Here is a 15,277-nt window from a genome sequence, read left to right as displayed (position 1 = left end):
CGAGACTAGCTTTGGCCATAAATATAGCAAGCTAGCAACTTCATTTACTATGAGAAACTTAGAAATATTTATGCGATCCTTCAATGCCTTTCCTCCGTAGCCAAGTATTGTCTTGAAAGTGGTTGAAGCGAGAAGATTGGCAAGTGGAGATATGTGGTCTCTGCCTACCGCTTCGGGAAAAGGGCGTGTAATATTAATAAAAATAAATGAATTAAACAATTTTTGTATTAACAGCGACGCGAAAACATCTCGAGTTAAATCTAATACATTACTAGCTGACCCGGCAAACGTCGTTTTGCGATGTTATTTATTTCTAGGAAACATTTTTTTAGTTCAATAAAAGTAACTATCTACTATAAAAAAGGGGTTGATCGTAGAGGGACGAAAATTAGGGGTTGTATGTATTTAGTACTGTATCATAAAAAAAATTAAAACAAAAAGTTTTGTCTAAAAAATAAAAATTTAGGGGTTTAATAAGAATCGGTCGAGCCGTTTCGGAGCATGGGAACGAACATTGTGACACGAGAATTTTTTATATTAGATATATATATTAGACAAGGATTCACGGTACACTCACATTGCCTTGAAAACATAAATAATTTTGAATTTGGACATGGTCAGGAAGGCAATGCGCTGCATGCAAAAACATGTTTAGTTTAGCGCAACTTTTGTTGTGTGAGCTTCGGGTCGACATCCGCGTTAATAAATAATAAAACCCGTTTTATTGATTTTATAGGAGTCCTAGAATTGTTCTATTTGGATTAAAGCCGGGCGCATACATACTGATTCCTGATCAGAAATCCTGATCAGGTTTCCTAATCAAGAATTCCGTGTGGAGAGCGCACACATTCTGTTTTTTTGCATTCGGAATTTAAACGATCAGTTCGATCATAGACGCTTCTGATAACGCACGAGTATGGACGACGAAGACGAATTGATGCTCATTGCTCTTTTATTGGCGCTAGACAAAAAGGGCATAAAACGTCGTTATTGGGTGCATCCACTGAATACCCAAAGAATAACTTCAATTCAATTCTATAGAGTCAATTCTATGTCAAAAGAGCAAAGTTACGGGCATACCCAGAAGAATTCTTCAAATATTACAGAATGTCAATGAAATCCTTTGATGAGCTTCATATAGCATACGAGATAAAATAAAAAAGCAAAATACGCACACAGCGCCAACGCGATTCTGAATGAAAATGTCCGTACGTGTGCGGCGATCGAGCCAAAATGTATGCGAATGCTGCGTTCGGGGTGACGTCATCAGGTTTTTTTCCGTTCTTCCAAAACGAACGCACGGAAAAATTCCGAACCGAACGTCAGGTTCTTTTCTGTCCGGAAAAAGTAAGAACGGTGTGCGCCTTGTCGAACATTTTGTATGCACGCGGACCATTCAGGTTTCCGAATCTGAAACCCTGATACGGAAACCTGATCCGGAATCAGTATGTATGCGCCCGGCATAAACACCAATGCGGAAACACTAGAAAACGTTAGCCGTCTCTGTTTACAATAGATATCATATCTTTATTATAGAACAATGATTTCGTAATAGGAGGCAAACGGGCAGGAGGCTCACCTGATGTTAAGTGATACCTCCTTAGAAGACTCTCAAGTGGGTTGCCACCTTTCAAGAATTGGTACGCTCTTTTCTTGAAGGACCATAAGTCGAATTGATTCGGAAATAGTGGTGGTGCGCGGCAAAAACTGCCTTAAACGCTCAGTTGTGGACTCATGGACGTCGAGGTGTTACGGATGGTATTTTGTATTCTGCCTTGACGTCGTATTTAGAACACATTAAGATATAAATTAAAAATACGTTAGGTATCTGATTAACACCTGGATTTGATGCCTGGCAACATATATTTAATTTAGTAGGTACAGAAGCCTGAAAAAAATATATCGTAATACAGGTCTATTGGTACGACTTACCGTCAATAACAGTAATTATATATGTTTATATATTTTTATCTAATAGTATTACTTTCATTGACCACCTTTAATAGCAGTATTTCCCTATTCTAGTGTTTCTATTATATAGAAAGTGCTATAATTATTCTAAAATTTATTAAATTATTTAAAATTGGATTTTCAGTTTTACTTTAAAATTTACTTACCTACTGTGGCTTAAACCTATCAATTAACATTCTTAAGTGATTATTTTTTTTCAATATTAAAAATTATGTATGTTACATCAAGAGCCATAAGAACTCAGAAGGGCTAAGGTGGCACAAAAAAGGTTGGGAAACTGCTTTATAGTATAGTGTTAAAATAACTTCATTAGATTCCGTGAAAACTACTTTAATACTAAAATAATTCTAGAACGTCAATCAAACGTAAATCTAGTTTCAAACGCTAACCATTTAATCTGGATAAAGTTTGACATATTTAACATCTCTCAAGACCAGATTGTGTCATGATTGCATGAATGAATGAAAGGAATTGGAAGCTGTTGAATGTAGAGATAGATTTTTGGAAATATTGAAGCAACCTCAACGGTAATTAAGTCACTTACACCAGTATTTCAATATGTTTATGCCATTTGCTTAGACGCTGAGTTACGATTCTGAATCATTGATTGAGTTTCATGCTGCAACTTGTCCAACTAGACACGGACCCATTGAATTCTGTAACGCTTTGTTTTGCCTTTATTTGTGCTCTTAGTTAGCAAGAAAAAATGCTTGTAATTTCTATATTCTAATATAATTGACGTGTGACACTTGTAAAGTAATATTTGGATTTTTTTAAAATAAGTTCTTGTCATTTCCCACAATGGACGATTCTTTCTGGTGGGTATGAAAAATGAAATATTTTGCATCTGTAATAACGTAATCAATGCAAGGTTTTTATTTATTCATGTTAAAAACTCTAACCCCTAATCATAATAAAAAATACTATAAACCTGAACTAGCTAATTAATGTTTTATCCTTATCACTCCAATGGCAGTTAAATAATGCAATTATTATAGAAATCTTTGGGGTACCTACGTGAATCCATTTATACATACAATAATCTACATAAAAAATTAACCAGTGGCCCTGCAAACTTTTTAGGTCTAGGTCTCAGATTTCATGAATATTTGTCAATCTTATAGGTCTCCTGTGCCTGACACACGCCGTCGACTATTTGGGTCTAAAGCAAGTCGATTTCCTCACGATGTTTTAAGGCCGATTTACATTATCTTAGTGTTTAGGAGAGTACTTTAGTACAACTTGAAAGGCAAGTTCTTTAGCGTAACGTTTACTAAAGCAAGTAGCGTTTACATGTTTCAACTAAAGTACTATCCTAAAGCACTCTCCTAAACACTAAGATAATGTAAATCGGCCTTTACTTCACCGTTCGAGCGAATGTTAAATGAGCACATATAAAGTCCATTGGTGCACAGCCGAGGACCGAACCTACGACCTCAGGGATGAGAGTCGCACGCTGAAGCCACGAGGCCAACACGGCTCTTAAAAACTTCATTATATTATTAATTAAATCAACATATTGAATAATTTATTGCAGTGGGCAAAGACAATGTTATTCTTGTAATGAAAAGTTTTATACACTTCTTTCTTTATCTCAATCGATTCGCAATACCTAAGAAACCGCGGAACTGCCGGCTTCCATTCTAGATTTGCGTGTTAGATTGTGGTACAATTTTCAGTAATCTAAAAACGTTCTAGACTTGTACTAGACACATACGGAAGGACGTTTTGATGTCACAAATTGCCTGTTGTCACGAAATGTGGTGATTAAAAATTGTATGGACTCAATAAGGTCTAAACTTAAGGGCTATAAGGGGCTTCAGATGCTAAGTTTTTTTTAAAGTACAGGGGGCAAACTGGCACGAGGCTCACCTGATGTTAAGTGATACCGCCGCCCATGGACACTCACATTGCCAGAAGGCTATAATGTCGTGCGACAAAAACGTATTAGATTTGACATGTGAGAGTTACATTTACCGAAAAGCCTCGATTCTAAAACTTATCCTAAACACTACATATTAAATAGATATTGTATTTACAGCGTAATAAATTGTGTAAGCATTTCTATATTAAATATATTCCATCGATTCGCGTACCATGAACGTCGGTCACCGGTAACAGACATGCGAAGTTTCCTGTACAAATTTAAAGAGAAAACAACCCACCCGCACAGGATTTCCTCTAACAACTTGCTAAATGAAATACTGACCAAATGACTAATTGGTTTTGCACTTCTCAGAATAAAATATATATAAACATGCGGTCATAGGTCATAAGTTTCGTTTCTGAATCTCACCATAACGCTTATTCTAAATTTAAAATACCAATAAATCCGGCGAGTGTAGACTATATCTCTATTAAAAACGCTTCTTCTGTAATCTGTTAATTTTCGCAAAAATAATGTGTTCTATATTTAAAATACTACTTTGTATTTTAAATATAGAACACAGATGTCAATTATATCTCATGCCAAAATTTTATTACGTATTTTTTTATGTAAATGTTGTAATTATATCAATATTATGTAGTGCAGTCTTCTGTGTACATATTAACCTTATTACATAAGATATATATATATATATAATGGACTATTTTGATAAAATTAGAACGCGCTAGAAGGCTTTATTAGAAGTAGACAATAACTACCAAAACACGACTAATAAAATATTGATTTAATATTGTACATTGTTAATATAGCACATGGCAAATAAAAATGACGACCTCAAACTACTGATCGTGGTATAGTCCCGCAATAATAATAATCAAAGCATATTTTTGTTTTGCTATCAAAATTCCAAATGGAAATAGGTCGACAAATTTCAAAGGAAATATGAACGTTTAAATTCCAAGAATCGCCTACAATTGTCGGTGATTCAGCGCGTCACCCAGCCCGTAGTAACTTCGGGCTTCGGCAAGCAAAGCACGTGTTAAACTGCTACTTAGCATCCGGTACGTCAAAAGTAGAATGCGGGAAGAACGGAAGCCACGCCCATATATGACGTCAAGTATTTACAACTGCGAAAAACCGGCTCTGCCAATCGCATATGACCTAAGTGGATAGTCGTGTTTTCGTTCTTTGATATAGATATTTTTTAAGTAATTACAATAAAATATCACACAAACGAAGCCGCAATCACTATATTTGGACACGAGATATATCTTTGATAATACAACTGGATATTAACTTTGCTATAAAGAAATAAACAGGGCAAACAAATGAACTAGGAAAACCATGGAATTTGCTGAGACATATATTATATACATCGAAAACTAACAATTACGATTGTCATTGGATTATAGGCTCCTAGCACTTTATGCTAAGTAAAGTTTACGTTAAATATATAAAAATCTTTTACATATACATATTTATTTTATTATCTTACACCTGAGGTGGCTAAAGAGTAGTCACACCAAACGTTATACAGTATAAACTCTTTATAATGCATACAACTCATTTGTTATAACGTAAAAATAGTTACACAGGTTTGGCTTAACACAAAACCCATACATTAATTAACTTTTTATAACGCAACAGCCATTATCTATAACGAACAATATTTTCATATCTAGACATCAACAACATACTTAAATGTAATTGTTTTTATAATCAGCTTACAAAACTAACGTTCTGAGGTGCCGAAATTTCTAAGGAAGGCACCTGAGGGCATAAACAGCCATCTCGCCTTTGTTATTTTTAATTGCATTAACACGTGTGCCATTATTCTTAGATTACATTGCCTTAGAAAATTTTGGTCTCAGTTACTAAACGCACCACCGTCACCTATCGTGTATTATCTGTCGTAAACAAACTGTCAAGATGGCCAGTAAAAAAAAGCGTTGTTTTTAGAATAATTTATCTATTGATAGTAATAAAATTAGAAATTATTGTTATTAAATTTGTTGATTTTCTATTCTCTCCCTATAACGAAAGAAAATGCTCGGTCCCTTGAAATTCGTTATGAAGAGTTTACACTGTATTGATATGCTATCCTATACGGAGTTAAAACTCAGCCACATATAATGTTTAAAGAACTTTATTTCTCATTACAAAATATTTTTTTATTTACATGAGAAATTTAATATTATACACGAAAGAGATACACGTCGCTATCAGCTAGCTATACAGCAATAATATAAGAATATTTAACATTCTCTAGGCTACATTTACTAATAACAATATTACTTAATGTGTCGTACTTTCTCTGTCACGATCTGAAGGTAGTTATCTACTTTCTACTTCAATTGCCTCACGACTGAGGCCGAAGATTAGTTCACCGCAAACTGACCTTAAACATTGTCAATTGTTTTTACGCTTCGTAAACAATCTAATTTCAGATCGAATTAAAGCGGAAGGCTAAACAGATTTCAAACGTATAAAAGTGATTAAAAAATATAAATTTTAGAAATAAGCCTACAGATTACAAAAAACAAAGGTTCCAAATGGATTCATTGCCTTAGCCGCGTAGTAAAACGTACAGCAACGTCGTGTTAAGTGTGGTTCGAACGACAAATGGATTAATAAGGGAAAAGAAAACATTGAGAGGGAACTTGTTTTTGGCATATACTCTCTGATAAAACATCTATCCATTGGTAAAAAAAATAAAAACAGTTCTAAATTTTAAGAATACATTACAAACATTTTATATTTGTCTACAATCTACATGATTGGATTTGTATCATTCGATCAGAACTAAACAGGATTTTAATGAGCTGAACCTTTTAATTTTAAAAACCTTAATCTAAAACGAAATAAGAGATCGAACTTTTTGTAACATGTTTTTATCGTATTTTATTTACTCTAATGTAAATACAGAAAGGTATAATAAAAAATATGTATTGCTTTTAACCGAATTTAAACTATACAACCCTATGTAGTCTGGTAATATGTTAATCATCAGCTTTACACCAAACTGTGTTTTCCGAAACACAATGAAAAATACCCAAATCACCAATGTTAAACTTTGAATCATTCCCTCAATTCCAGAGATAATAGATTCACGTAGTAACTCTTTCGAAACAAAACAAATTGATACTGGCATAAAAATACATAAAAAACAAATTGATACTGGCATAAAAAAAACATAAAAAATAAAAATACAACTAAGAACTTTTTTGTTAATTTAAAGGTAAATTTATTTCTCAATATAACAGTATATTTCTCAAGTTAGCAGTCTGTGCAATTATTGGAATTTCGTACATAATTTACCGCAACAAAGACGCGTCCTTTACACGCAACTAATTGCATTTAAACCTTGTCCTTAACTGAAACAAATGGCACAAGGAGTGGCTGCATTTGTTTCATTCAAATTATACAATTACACAGCGATGTGAAATTAAAACCACACTTGCAAAATTAAAAAGAAATATTTAAATCAGACATTTTTTATATCTAACGGGTTTGACTAAATCAGTTTTCAACAGGCGTGACCCACTAAACAAATTGTATAGAAATTACATTTTCTTAGACTTTGTCACGTGACCATTTTCGTACCAATTCGTTTGGACTTAGTTGGTGAAGCCTGTCTCAAGCACCATGTGACTATTGTAGCCCATAGATAGACATAACTTAACATTCGGGCAGTTTTATTGCTAGTGAAATTTTTTTTATGTAACGGGCGGGCTCATTTGATGTCAAGTAATACCGCCCATGGTCACTCACACTAGACCCTTTGAATTGGTTGTTACTTCAGTGGGCAGCCGGTTCACCATAGTCGTGGAGCGCGGCAAAAATTGCTTTAAAAAACTCTCAGTTGTGGAACGACAGACGTCGAGGTGATACGGATGGTATTTTGTATTCTACCTTGACGAAAATTTTCAGCAACAAAAGACATTTAATCGCGTGTACAATAGAATAACTTAATAGATACCAACTTAATTACAAAAAGCTTTCTCTTTTACAAAACTCGATTTGGTGTTAATTTTCTTCTAGTCTAGTTTATTTATGGATATATATCTTGCTTTTTTTTAAATTTAGCACACACACATACACAATAGGCATACGTTAAACACGAAGTGCGACTGAATTTCTAACCTCCTAATATAAAAATAAATATAAAAATCCAGACATATCGAGTTCACAATTACGTATAAAATAACGGTATTTCCTATATGACTAAGGAAATCTGAAAATTATGCTCACTTGTAGTTTATTAATTCGGTACCACCCGAGCAACGAGGGCAGGTCAACGAACTCCAAAATGATACATAAAACGTGAACAAGATTCGTGCGCACTGGATTTCGGGATTAATGTCTTGGGGACGGAATACATGATACGACAGAATTTAAATCGTCTATCAATCGGTCTAAAACCTCCAAGAATTCTATTACCATTCTACCAATCATATGCAAAATAAATTCTTTAATGTTTACAATAATACGAACAATATCAACACTATTTTGCCGACTGTACTTTTAATTTAAGTCGCAATTAAAAATACAGTTAAATAATATTTGAAGAATCAAATCACGTGGGCACGAGGCACAACGAAATCAAGTATAATCCCGGCGCGTGCCAAGCACGAAAAGGGAGTTTAATAGCATATTGAAATATTTATGGGAATGCTTTTGTTTCAGGAATAACACGTAAGTGTTTATTGTATACGGGTTTAAGTTCAATGGACAATATAAAGGTTACATACAAACGTTGATGGAAGTCTAAAGTGTTAATGTGTGGCGCAGTTTGTCAGAGCCCACTTATAGACGCGTACATCGGAGGTACTTGTATGAAATAAAGACCACAGAACAGTTTATTATTGACTATATTTACCCCATTCGGAGATAATGAGGCTTTACATCTTATAATTTCAAATGCCAGTACTAAAATAACTTAACAAACACGTGAGCAATAAAAAATGATCAATTCGAAAAGAAGTCATAGAAGTTTTGTTGTTTTACATTACTGAATGGTGAATGAACGCTGCGACTTTGAGCTTTCGTGTCTTAGTTATTCACTTGCATTTTTATTATTATTCTTACAAGAGTTGTTGTTTTACTATTTATAGCCTATTTTATACGTACGTAAATTCGCGATCATAACTTTTCAAATGGTTCCGCCATTGCATGAGGGACTCAAGCCAACTAAACATCTGCTACGCAGGTGTCCGCTAAAGGAAAAGGCAGGTGGGACCCGCGCGAACGGAAATCTTAATAGGACAAGCTAGGGTAAAATAAAAAATAGTTATATTTCGTCTTTTATCAAATTTTGTTACTGAAAATATTATTTGTTAGAAATAAAGTTTTAATTTAATGAGCGCGACATTTGTCCCTGAGGTCGTCCATACAGATTGAGTATTATTTACAAACATTCAAAAACCTTAACCCACAAAATAACTTCTCAAATGTGTCACACAAAATTAATTCCTAACTCATAAATACTTTATAGATGTTAGCATCATAATATAACAACTTTATTGCATTATATTACTTATAGCCTTTGCTAGTTATTCTTAAAACTGCACAATAATTATAAAACAAATAAAGAATAAAGCAGGTAGTGTATTTGCCTCATCATATAAAGCATACTTTTAAATTTAATATTTGTTGCAGCTTATAAATGAAAAAGCTTTGTCAATCAACACTGAATATAATATCTACAGAAACCTTTTTTGTAAGGAGTAGGTGTTCAAGCAGTAACTCTGACTTAAGGGGCTCTCCCATAGTTAACACTATGTTTGTCTAATTCAAGAACACTAAGCACAGTGCAAGTTTACTCCCATATCTAAAATCCATATACTTTTGACATACAGGCTTCACACTTGAGCTCAACTCTGATTTTGAGGGTTAGAAATAGCAATGTGTATTAACTAGGTTTGTTGATGTTAAACATATTGTCACAACAAATTTGGAAATTACAATCATGTGTAATTAATGTTGTCATGTATGATTCACTTTATTATATAAATAAGTACATAATCCCGCGCAGTAGCATATCAACAAGTTCCAAGCAGAAGTATTCAAGGAAAAACAATAATTTCACAAGTAAATTATATAACTTTATAGTTTATTTTTCATTGTCACTGTTGACTTGCACATGTAACGGATTTGAAGTTAATTTAATAACTATTGCATATAAAATACATTATTCAGTCACTAGTAATTTCATTTATGTTCAGCTATGGCTTCACTCATTTCACTATGTATTATACAATATTCACCTAACTATATTCTAAATGTATAAAAAGATAAGACATAAATATTAAATCAATAGATTTCCTCTCAAGTTTTTTTGTCCTTGTTATCTTACCTATCCTTTCTTACACAAACTGAGATTTCAAGTAGAACAATGGAGATGGATCAATTGAAAACAGCTATACTATTATATATAGTATCTTTGTTAAAGGACATTTGACTTTTAAATAATTTCTTTTTGTTTCATTAAATATATTGTAAATATTTTGTTTGAGCATTTCATTTACCTCCAGCCAACAAATTGGAGCAAAAACGTAAACAAACAAGTTCAAACATTGAACATCGTATACTTATACGTATATGAAGCGCAAGTACCAACGCGATGTAAACATCACCATATTATCGAACGTATAGTATAAATTTAAAGAACTGTGTTTTGTCTTTGTTTCATAATGAAATCCTTCTCTCTGAGCAAATATGCATTTTTATAACAAAAACGCATTTACCGTAAGAAACCACGTTGTAATTATGGACTTACCGTTTTACGACCATGGTAGAATCCGTCTGCTCTGTTGTGGAACCTATGATTCACGATATACTTTCCAAACACAACTAAAAACTTAGAAAACACCATGAATTTTTTAAAAACACCATCAAATCAATTTTATAACATCACACATCGCTAAAAGCGATAAATACACCACTTTTTAATAAAACACTGACCCTGGAATCCGCACACTCGACTGTACAAAACATGTATTTGTTCGAAATGTTAGTTTTATTCTTGCACTGTGTTATACTTTTAAACATTAAATGATCGCCTCAAGACTTACGAACATTAAAAGGAGAAATAACCGATTTGTTTCGAGCAACAAATATCAAACACAATCCAATAAATTGTTTGAGTCCTTGTTCAAACAACAGACAACTTCATAGTCTGCTATGGTCTGTGACCTGAGATCTACTGTCGGTTCTACTGAAATACACAGACTGTAGAGGAATAATTTGTACTCCACAGAGTATACAGATCAAATTATGAAACCAGATAGGCATTCGTTATTTTATAAATATTGTAAGCTTCATCAGGCTAAAAAGCTACTAAGTTACTACTAAATACATATAATAAAAGATAATTACAAACTTGTATAATATCGATTTCATATGCCCGTCCTATTCTGTGTTGTTAATACAATTTCAAAGAACATGGCAATATAAAATTGTCATTTCAAGTTCCTGCGTAGACTTCGATACACAAAGTAACATTTATATAGCACTCCTTGGTAAGGATTATATTAAAATTCGTAGCTACTTAAATTTTCAAAACTACTTACTTTTAATTCCGCTTGCATAATGTTGACATAGTAAAGTTCTTTAATAATAAAAAAACAAGCACTTTGCAGGGTTAAACTTTTGACTAGACTTTTAACTTAATAGAAAACCACTAAACCTTTTTTGGTGAAATTCGATTCGATTCGATATCGAGATTCGAATTTGCCCCTTACTAATTAACAAAAATGATAATATTTTAGTATTTTGAAAGACCAACGCAAAAGAATATATTTGCAACTGAAATACTATTGCATCAGGTGTAACATTAATTGTAAAAAAAAAAACTTACCCACGTACATTTCTCGAACAATAAATCATTAAATGCCGAAAATCACTATCATTACTAAAATTATACATTTTCATTTTTAATAATAACGCTATTTTATTCCATAGATTTATAATTTTTCGGTTCTCCTTTTGGCACTTAAAACTCATATCTCGTTACAAAACAAACAAAACGTTCAAAAATACAATTTCAACCAAGTGACATGAGAACTCAATTATGTCTGATGAGCCGAAGACCGAAGTACGCTGCACTCTAGGCTATCGACTCGAGTCACTGGCTTCATGTTTCGACAAGTTCGTTAGAACTGATGTAGGTACTATTTACCTACATTTTAGTACATGAAAACCTAACAGTTTGTTTACCTTCGTTCAAGAATGTTATACTTCTGTTGTGCTAAAAAAATTTGGTATTGAGACTCAAGTAAATCTATATCTATATATATAAAAATGAAACCCGTTTTCCGTTGTCACGACATAACATGAAAACGGCTTGACCGATTTGGCCAATTCTTTTTTTATAATATACCTTGAAGTACGAGGATGGTTCTTAGGGAGAAAAATTTTAAAAAATTGAGTGAAAAAGTCTAAAAACAACACTTTTCTATATTCCCATACAAAATATCCGTAATAATACTTAAAAGTCAATTTGAACTTTAACACCATAGCATAAAGTTCAAGTGTTAGTGGAGGGGTTCCGGGAAGGTAAATTTTTATTTTTTGACATAATTTATTTGTTGTCTTATCATTTTTCTTTTTTTTATCTTACTAGCTAGACCAGTGTCCCGAATAGCAGAATAAGTATTTTAAACAAATAAAGAATCGACTGTTAGGCGGTACGATGTTCGCCAGGGCAGCTAGTAGTAAATAAAATTTGCTGATTTTAGGCGAATGGGCTGGGTGCTATGTCCTTTTTTGAAGTTATACTTCTTTAGGCGCGTTATGAAAAATTGATAAGAGAGAAATTTTACGATGCGCTCGCACCGTGACACAAAATTAACAGAATGAAGTTGCCCACGGAAGATTCTACGGTATTGGACATAATTTAAAAACAACATTCGAATAATAATAGAATTTATGTTACACTTAATGAAAGAGAATATTAATAAATATTTATTAATTTAATTTTTCAAATCTAAACTGAACTTTAATGACTATAATGACTCCTTGTCCAGTCTTTGATTATTTAATTGTAATTAATTATTTGCATGCAATCAAAAACTATTTTTAATAATGCCAAAGATGTATAACTTCTTACGCGCGTACATAAGTACACGCACCCTTTTTTTTTAATTTGCTACTTATATCGTTAAGGATTATAAGACATGCTTTTATGACTTTCCAACCTGTCCATCGATAAGCTTATCCAGGATCTCCAGACTTTACCTATGCACATAAAGATCTACAAATACGATAGGGGTAGTTTCTACACGCATAATTATTGTATACAGATACAATGATAATAAATAATGTATAGGTACTGAATAAAGTTGAGTGCATGTTTTCTATCAATTAAATTGTACCACTTGATAAAGGCAATCTATTTGCAATGTATAAATCCTGCATCGATGATTGATTTTCTAATTAGTATCTCAAGTCACAATCTCATCTTGAGCGCTGAAGATTGTATTTGAATTAATATAATAAATAAATTTTAATGTAATATTTTCGATGCAGTCATTTATAACTCAATTCTTTATAAACAAAAAAACTCATATTTTAAAACGTTTATTTATGTATAAAAGCATCTTAAACATAGAGAATAGACCAGACAGTTTTGGCGGGAAATACAAAGTTGTATAATATACACTTACAAAATTCATTAACATCATACAATGTGCTAAACCCGTGTGTAAACGTGCGTAAAACGTTTTTTAGTTTTGTTACCCCGAGAATGGAATGTGACACAATGCTTTAGTTAATGCAAATTAACAAATAACATATCATTTTTAAATTTTTTTTTTTTTTTTTGGAGTTTATGGCCTGGTATCTAGACCTTTAGGCCATTTTAAATGATAATACAAAGTACAAGTTTGTTCTCTATGTCTACACATCATAATACCACAGAGTATATAACATTTTAATCTAAATGATTATTCCATGCAGAGAAACATTATCCTTACAATACATGGGCAAACATAATTTAAGAATTCCTTCATTTATTCCACTACATTGAGTTTCATAGATTAAAAGCATCACATTGTTACAAATACCGAATGGTTTTCTTAATAAGACAACTTAAAAATTATAAGTAATTGAACTAAAATAAATAAAATATACTAAAATAAGGTACTTTCAAACAATCCTAAGATGTATGTACAACAAAACCACTTCATCCGTACCGCTTCAGACAAATTTATCTCACTGTATTTTTTATTTTTCTTTACACTTAATTTGTACCCGCTTAATATGATCAGACTTGTCTATTCAGCGGTATATGTCAGTCGCTGAAGAAAAATAATAATATGTAAATATATTGTTTCTTATTGTATATAGCGACTGTAAAATGTTGTATTACATTGTTACATGATTATATAGAAACTCAACAAATCTTAATTATAAAGCCGGTATAGCCCTTATAAATTAAGTATCAGTAACCTAAACCAATTGTTTAGATTACTTAACGAACATTGCCAATTAACAATTTTTAGTCCGGAATTTAGTTATGTCCATTTCTCCAACTACTTAAACAATAACTATACAATAGAAGATCAAAAATAAACTAATATTCTTCATAATCATAATAATCATCCTCTTGCTGGTTCTGCAACATGCTGGCTAAAGATAGTTCTGTATCATTTTCTGTTGTATCTATTTCTTCTTCGTAATCATCAGCTTCTGTAATATATACATATATATATAATAATCTTTATCTACTACAAAATATACAATTTTCTTAGGCTATCTTTCATTAGAATTATTTGACAAAAATGTTGTCTACATTGCCGTTTAAATAATATAAGGAATTATGGAATTGATTTATTTATTTTTTTACACTTTGTTACCATTATAGAAAAACAAATAACATAATACATAAGAAAGTGATGCAAAATCTTATCGCTAACAAGCGATCTCTTCTAGGCAACCCTAGTAAAGAAAAAAAAACAAAAAAAAATGGGTAAAGTGCAAGAAGCGCATAACCAAATCTAGTATTGTCTTTTATTAACATAATTTTTACACATTTAAAGAAAACACTTTTTACATAGAATCTCTATATGAAAGAACAGACCTATATCCTTTTGTATCGGCGTGCTGGGAACAGGTGTTTCCGGTGCTGGAGTAGGAGGGTTCGATTCCGTATCTGAAGGTGGGGCTGCTTTCTTCTTTTTCTTCTTAGATGGGGGTGGACCTGGTGTCTTACTCTCCACTAGCTCGTCCTTCGGACTATGGAAATAACACTTTGTTTAAATCATTGTCTTATTAGACTATGCCCTTATATGTAAATAGTTGGCCTCTTGTGCCCTCGAATAAACAAACCCAAGACTTAATTTTCGCATTCCGTCCATTGATTCAACTATTATTTTAACAGTGAACAAATTTCAGAGGATTTAAAAATAACTGTAGAAG

General features: G+C 32.5%; 2 protein-coding genes across 4 annotated transcripts in view; both read right to left on the bottom strand.

Moving 5' to 3' along the window:
• The window catches only part of LOC125054649 (protein pellino), a 74,048-nt gene extending 62,185 nt beyond the window's left edge, over positions 1-11,863 (bottom strand). The window contains exon 1 of one of the 2 annotated variants that reach the window (XM_047656665.1): positions 11,718-11,863. In XM_047656665.1, coding sequence (XP_047512621.1) covers positions 11,718-11,863 — 146 coding nt within the window. Of the gene's footprint in view, positions 1-10,637; positions 11,076-11,717 lie in introns of those variants that run through there. The other variant, XM_047656670.1, reaches the window with a different exon arrangement.
• A 1,559-nt stretch (positions 11,864-13,422) lies between these two features.
• Positions 13,423-15,277, bottom strand: part of LOC125061613 (transcription factor IIIB 90 kDa subunit) — a 32,965-nt gene continuing 31,110 nt past the window's right edge. For both annotated transcript variants that reach the window (XM_047667236.1, XM_047667162.1), the window contains exons 10-11: positions 14,940-15,094; positions 13,423-14,548 (exon numbers count right to left, since the gene is read on the bottom strand). In XM_047667236.1, the coding sequence (XP_047523192.1) occupies positions 14,433-14,548; positions 14,940-15,094 (271 nt within the window). In that variant the 3' untranslated portion in view covers positions 13,423-14,432. The remainder of the gene's footprint in view (positions 14,549-14,939; positions 15,095-15,277) is intronic.

Source organism: Pieris napi, chromosome 1, assembly GCF_905475465.1.
Source record: "Pieris napi chromosome 1, ilPieNapi1.2, whole genome shotgun sequence".
NCBI classification, from domain to species: domain Eukaryota; kingdom Metazoa; phylum Arthropoda; class Insecta; order Lepidoptera; family Pieridae; genus Pieris; species Pieris napi.
The sequence above is the reverse complement of the archived record's forward strand: the minus strand, read 5'-3'. Positions and strand labels throughout refer to the sequence as shown.